General features: G+C 33.6%; 1 protein-coding gene across 1 annotated transcript in view; it reads left to right on the top strand.

Annotated features, from left to right (window-relative positions):
- Nucleotides 1-7,223, top strand: part of LOC113809431 (small glutamine-rich tetratricopeptide repeat-containing protein alpha) — a 14,382-nt gene extending 7,159 nt beyond the window's left edge. The window contains exons 5-8 of the mRNA XM_027361031.2: nt 502-665; nt 3,982-4,105; nt 4,855-5,007; nt 5,551-7,223. Coding sequence (XP_027216832.2) covers nt 502-665; nt 3,982-4,105; nt 4,855-5,007; nt 5,551-5,686 — 577 coding nt within the window. The 3' untranslated portion in view covers nt 5,687-7,223. The remainder of the gene's footprint in view (nt 1-501; nt 666-3,981; nt 4,106-4,854; nt 5,008-5,550) is intronic.
- The last annotated feature ends 277 nt before the right edge of the window (nt 7,224-7,500 follow it).

The raw sequence follows: 7,500 nt of genomic DNA, 5'->3' as shown, positions 1-7,500 counted from the left end.
GAAACGAATAACATATTACATATGCATATAGGAAGACAATCAGATCAGGATTAGTGGCTGTAAAATACCAGTCAAAACAATGTACATTAACGTGAATATCTGTTAAAGAATTACAGACCATCATGATTTATGTTGCCAGCTATGCTTTGCCTTGTTTGGCAATTACGATTAAATTTTCTTAAGCAACTTTCAATTGTTATTTTTTTCCTTTTTTATGTTTATTTTGTTTCTTAATAACTTTTTGTGTGTATAATTAAAAGTGCAAGTAGTTGTGTTATTGTTTTTCACAACAATATTATGATAAATATAAGATCCCTTAGAGATTACAATAGCAATAATAGCAAATAGCAAAGTAGATTTTATAAACATAGAAAGTTAAATGATGCATATAACAATAACCAATTCATTGTATATAGCTGTAATTAGCATATTACATTTATCTACTATGTATTGTTGAATAGTAAGTACAAGGTTGAAGTAAGACAAATCTTTTTGTGACAGCTTGGCTTTCTCGAGTCTAAATGATCACCGGAAAGCAAAGGAGTGCTACCAAAAGGCCTTAGAGCTTGAACCAGATAATGAAAGTTACAGAGGAAATCTGTCTATTGCTGAAGAGAAGCTTCGTTCAGAACCACAAGCTCCACCAAACCCATTTGCAGGACTTGGTATGGATTTATTTTTATTTTTTTCCACCCTTTCTTTTTTCCCCCCATGTTTTCTTTTTTTAATGTGGATTCTTTCTTTCTTTCTATTTTTTCTTTTGCTAAAGTGTGCTTTTCTTGATAATAACAGGTTTTATTGTGAGGTAGAAATAAATCTTTTACTTTTGTAATTGTGAATGGTTGAGCTTCTATAGTTTCTACATCTGTATTAAGCAGAAATAGAACATGCTGACAAATTTACTTACTTTTTGTTTACAATTACGTTATTGTTTTTACACTTTTGTTGCCATTTTATTAGAGATCTTATAAATCTGTGTTAATTTAGCTTGTAGTTACATAGGTGCCTTTTGAGCATTGCTGCTTTCAGAAAAATAACTATTTATTGTACTTGGGTCTAAAGGCCTTTATCAAGTATGACATAGACAATGAAGTTGAATACACTCATGGTTTTGATGATTCTGTAGGGTTTAGTAATAGTGTATAGATTAGCACCTATTTGCGTTTTAGTATGGGGGAAAAGCCTTTATAAAGAAAGGGACTTGCATCCACAAGAAAAAGTGGTCTGGGTGATTGAAGATATATTTTTTTAAGTATGTGTAGGCATATTTAATCCTTTCAGTGATACTAAGGCCGTTTGACGTCTGTACCTTGTTACACCCCAGTGATTTTGATACCGTTCAATGTTGATAGCACAGTTTCTTTACAAAACCTAGAATATTCCCAGGATTATAACATGGTTGTGCATGGACAAACCCCTTGTTGTACGGAACATCATCATTATGTTTTAAAAAACAATCATCAGTATACTTGAGAATATATTAGAATACCACTCACAAAGAAAAAGTAATACAATTGCTGCTTTATTTCTTAGGACTTGGTAAATCAAGAAGGGCTATATTAGAACTGTCAGTCAAACCTGACCTTATCAGACAGTGTCAACTTAGTTAGGTAGCCACTACACTGAGTGTGACCTTAGCTGTCCTGCAAGTGTGAGGGAAAATAAGTGTGAGGGGATGTGGGTGGGTAGGTGTGTTGGTGTAATGTGTATGTGTATATAGTATATTTATATGTATGTTTCGAGTTTATGATATGACAATCAGATGATTATCAGAAGCTGATGCCTGCTCTTGTTTGTCAGGTTCATGTTTGGTGCAGGAACTAAAACAAACGAGGCTGCATATGACTAACCTATGGAATGTTGTAAAATAAGTAAATGTATGTACATCTGATATGAGAAGGAATGTCCAAAGAGCTAGAAATTTTATTTAGAATGTACAGAAATTTTGTATCACACAGGGGATGCATATGATTTCAGAATATATCAGTGAAAGGGTTAAAGACTCTTGTATTCATTCAGGGTTCCAGTAAGGGAAGCATAGCATATATTTGGATTTGTTAAAGCTTTATCAGCTCATAGTAAATGTTGGTTATAGTTTTTGTTATAGTTTTTTTTTGTGTGTGTAAGGGGGGGGGGCTGTTAAGAGGTTTTAGGAATGGTTTGTGGGATGTGGATGGTTGGTACTCTGTTGTGGGAAACTAGTTTCTAGTTTTGTCTTGATAGTCTTGGGCTGGAAAAACTAATATTATTTTTGGGACAAATAATGTCTTGTATCAACCACAGTGTCCACATGATAATTTTTTGTTAGAAGCACTTTATAAAACCTTGTTGAAAAATAACATACTTTTGGAAAAAGATAAGAAAGTGAAAAAAAATGTAGAGAGCCATATGTGAAGTGTTCTATACAAAATAAGTGGTGTGTGTGTGTATGTGTGTGTATGTGTGTGTATGTGTGTATATGTGTGTATGTGTGTGTATGTGTGTGTGTGTGTGTGTGTGTGTGTGTGTGTGTGTGTGTGTGTGTGTGTGTGTGTGTGTGTGTGTGTGTGTGTGTGTGTGTGTGTGTGTGTGTGTGTGTGTGTGTGTGTGTGTGTGTGTGTGTGTAGGGAAAAATTTCCCCTACACCAACACTTGTGCGGGCACACATCACATGCATAGTAGATACAGACATATATTCAATAAGGTAGAGAATTTGGCTTCCCATATAAGAGTTGATATGGCTAAACTCTGCTATGTCATCAAGCTCTAGCTACTCTTTTCTCTGCTTTAAGATTGTTTCAATAGAAGGACATGGGTAGGAGAAAGTGTTTGCAGAATATGGCTTTGTATCGGGAAAAAGAAGAATGAATGTCTTGATGTCAGAAAGTTATTCTACAGTATGTGAAATCACAAGTGTGAATGGTATTTTAATATCATTAAAGACACAAGGAAACATTATTGTGAAATTCCCCACAGATGATAGAATGATTACATGTCGTTACATTACAGTTTTCAGTAACATTTTACCGTTATTTCATTAGTGCATCACTTTTTTTTTATAATCTATCCTTTTGACATTAGCTCAAATCAAAAATAATATACCATGTTTACCCCAAATCCAACTGATTTTAGAGTTTCTGTGAATAAGCAGTATAAAAGTATATGTTATTGATCAAAGATATGATCTTTTAATGATTTAACATGTTTGTAGCGCCCTTAATTTTTTTCTTGAAATTTAAGAGTATCTTGTGTTGTATACATTAACAAATTATATAGTGATTTGATACTCAAAATATTTCAACAATTATTACTGAGTGCTGGAGTACATAGCTGTGTGCAAATTTGTCAACTTTTTCCTGTCTTCACTTTTGTGTTTTATCATCCTTTATGAGTATAACACACACAGAAAGAATGATCAAGACATTGTACTGCAAAGAAAACGTAGCAATAACTTACATATGTCCTCTCCAAAAGTTTGTAGTTAACCGAGGTGTGAGTAGCTTGCTAGACCTCTGTCTGATTTAGTGGTTGTTGCCAGATGTACAGTAGTTTGTCCTAAACACAACAAAATTATCAGTTGCACATATGGTACATGAATTGAGAGAAAAAACAGTTATTCTACTTACATAGAAGATCCACAAGTAGGGGGTACTTGTGCATATGACCTTGTCCCTTTAAATTGCATGGAAATGTTGAAATCTTTTTGGATTTGGTGAAACATTTGTTGGGAATGATTCTTTGGTAGTATGTGAATATTTTAAACCTGCAGTTGAAAATAGCATATTTTAAAAAATCCTGAATGTTTTTGCCTCCCTTAAAGTAGGTTTATTTTTTTATACATAATTTTGTGCATATGTATGACAAGTTTTGTTGTATTTTGTCCCATTGGAGAGTCTTTAAGGACAGGAGTATATTCGTAGAAGAATGAAATATTTTACTGTCATTTATATAGTTTGATTAATACTTAGAAACGTACTTTAAGATTGAATGGGTTAATTGCAGGTGGTCTAGGCAGTTTAGCTGGCCTGGGTGGTCCAGGTGGGCCCGACTTGAGTAACTTGCTGAACAACCCAGCCCTCATGAACATGGCGACACAACTTATGTCAGACCCAAATATGCAGAACATGTAAGTTTTTTTTATTGCATTTTTATGACTGTTCATTTATATGTGTAATTGGATTTTCTTATGTACAGTATATGTTAAAAGTTAAGATGTCAGAGGCAAGACCTTATGTAGTTGGCAAAAGGCTGATGATGTTTTACTAGTTGTCAAGTTGTACATTCAGATGGCAAGTATCTGGCAGAAAGATAAGTTTCTCATACACCATGTAAATCTTTTACATGGTTGCCATTGTGACCATATGGAACAGGTGTGCTTGCATTAAGTGCTCCATTTTGTCTCTAGTATTTTGAAGATAACAGCCTTCAGAGGTCTTCAATTAAAGCCAAAAGGCAAACTGCCTGTGATGACACTTTCCATTTAAAGTTGACTTCAAGTTGTTAAAAGTAAGAAAAGAGTTAACTCCTTATTGACAGATGTGGTTATAGCTGTCATCACTTAATGATGTATGACATCTTTAAGCATCATGACTTGCTCTAGCAAGCAAGTTGGTGGGCCAGCTGTACACAGCAACCCCCTTGCTGGAAAAGCTTGACTGTAATAATTACATCACAGAGAAATCTAGCCCTTTCATGATTGGGACTGAATAAGCTCTTTAGAGATGAAAGGGAACATATCTTTCCCATCCCATGACCTCAGTTACCTCAACATGCTTGGGATTTTTTTGCCTCCCTGAGAAGGGTCTGGGTATAGGTATAGCTTGTTCTGCTTCTCTGCATTATTATTATTTTAATTTTCTTTATTGTTATTTTCAGGATGAGCAGCTTCATGGGTGGTATGGGAGGTGGTATGGGACCAGGTATGGGACCAGGTATGGGACCAGGTATGGGAGGGGGTGCGCCAGGAGGTGCGCCAGCAGCTGCTCCACCTGGCCCTGGAGCTGGAGGCATGGAAGCCCTTCTAAATGCGTATGTATACATGCCTGTTATATGCTATCCATTGAATTGGTGTTCACTCACCCTCTATTTACAGAAAACCAAATACTGTCACTATAACTGGGAGTTACAGTGACAGTATTGCTGTCATTGCCTCCCAGTCCATTGTATCTTATATTTAGGGGATTTTTTTATGTGCTTCTTAAAAAATACATTTTCTAATAAATTGATAATAAGTAATTGTGTCAAAATTTGGGAATATGCATGAGGAATATATTTATATAGAGGACAAATGACAGAAATGCAGCATTTCAAGTCTGTATATGAAGGATTAATGAATGGATTTTGTGCTTCTACAAAAAATTTATTTGCATTATGTTATCAAATTTAATTGCCCATGACAGTTTCAAGGGTTGTAGCTTGAGGACAGCTAAGGAGAACATGAAAAATTTATTATTCCTAAGGAGAGGGCTTTTTAATCTTGCAGTTGCATTTTGTATGAACTTGAATCCTATCAACCTGTAATATAAAGTTGAAATAAATGTCTATTAATTCCATATCCATATTTGTTGCTAGGGGGAGGCAGTTGGCAGAACAGATGCAGAGTCAAAACCCAGAATTAGTTGAACAGATCCGTCGACAAATGAATCGCAACGCTGGAGGAGGAGATGACCAGCCTGGGGGCAATAACCAAAATCCGCCTCAAAGTTAATTTTTCGTCCTTCCTTTCTGTCAATTTTTGGTACATGGAACCATTTTGTTGTTTCTTTTTTGTTTAGTTTTTCTTTTTTTTTTCCTATTGGTGTGTTTCTTTGTTTTGTTTTTGCTATTCAGAACTTTCAAAGGAAAGACATATTCACAATGAAACATGCTTTAGTAAACTAGTAGAGGGACCTCACATGCTGGTTTAAAAACAAATTTCCATGGCAGGGATTCAGATCTTTAAGATGGAGATATGCATTTTTATCATTATTGTTATTGATATTCATTACTTTTCATGGTGAATAGAATGTACATTTAGAAATGTTGTGGGTTATATTCAATTTCCTATAGACTTTAAAATGTTTGAGATTGCGTCACTTGTTTGATACTGTGGTATTCTGTGGCTGCATCTGTGATAGTCCACTTGTCAGTGAAAATATATGAAACACTGACAGTCTGACTGTTACATTCAGTATCATTTTCATACTGCATTACTGCATTATGCCATTATTAACATGTATATTTAGAAGGAAATTGTTATCTTAGTTGGAAATAATCTTAATAAACCAGGGGGTGGGGGGTTACTGAAAATAATAATGTTTTTTCCATGACTGATTCAATGGTTAAAAATATCTTGCTACATTATTTGGAAGACAATAAGAATATTGATTTTTATCCAGTATTCAGAAGTTTAAACTGCAGTTTCAATTATATTTTCTTTGCAAAACAAGAAAAGTCACATTGAAGATTTCTTTGAAATGATTATATCTATTTTTACATAGATATTTATTGACACAGTTTATAGAAATGGTTTGCCTGTGTAAAACTTATTGGAGGTTTGGATGACATTCAGTTTTTCATAGTTCACCTTGATTGAGAAAATTAATAATTGTAATTTATTATAGGTTCAGCGATGTAGTTGTTTTTTTCAGGTCATATTATCATAGGTTGCAGATTTATGCTTTTCTATTGTTCCATGTTATCAAAACAATGTTTGTAGAGACCAAAATTAAGGATTATTAAATCAAATAGCTTTTCATCTTTGAGGAAAAGACTAATGATTTAACATTTTTGTAATCAGAATTTCCTTGGTGTTATTCCATTCTTATCCTTTATATGGCACTATTTGTATTTCTTAAACGAGAATAAGATTATGTAGCATTTAACTTTTTTCAGACTACATTAGGTGAAACATGTAAATTTATGTTTCATGTAAATTTGAGATGTTCAAGCTGCCTTAGGCTTTGTAAACTTAGAAATTTTAGGGTGCTCATATTTGCCTGTTATACCATTGTATGTTAGTACTTGTGTCATCTTTTTAATCTCCTCGTTTTTTATTGTTTTTATTTCACATTTTTCAGATTTATAGGGTATTTTGAAAATAAATAATTATTGACTTTGATTAATGGTTGCAGAGTGAAGTCTGCTGGTAAGTGGAAAATTTGAAAATTACATTTATCTTATTAGAAAAGGCTTAATGGCATAGATGGAAGTATTTCTTACTAAAGAAAAATGTTTGTTGATCTGAAATAAAATGCAGTAGAAAATCTTTTGTGTTATTGTACCCCAGTATTATTTGTAAGAAGTAGAAGTTTGAAAGAAGTAAAATGATACTTTGATAAGCTGGCATTTTAATTGAACCACTATTTACTTGCAGTTCACTTTTTTTTATATGGGTTTTTAATAAACATGTTTTGGAAAAAGTGGGTATATATTTTTAGGCAAATTGCAATTTTATGTATGGAAGCAAATTAAGTGGGCTTGTTCATGTATATGTTCATGCAAATTTATGATTTCTGTGCATATATAGAAGTATAAGTATAT

The sequence above is a fragment of the Penaeus vannamei genome, chromosome 2, assembly GCF_042767895.1.
Source record: "Penaeus vannamei isolate JL-2024 chromosome 2, ASM4276789v1, whole genome shotgun sequence".
NCBI classification, from domain to species: Eukaryota; Metazoa; Arthropoda; class Malacostraca; order Decapoda; family Penaeidae; genus Penaeus; species Penaeus vannamei.
This window is presented reverse-complemented; position numbering and strand designations above follow the sequence as displayed.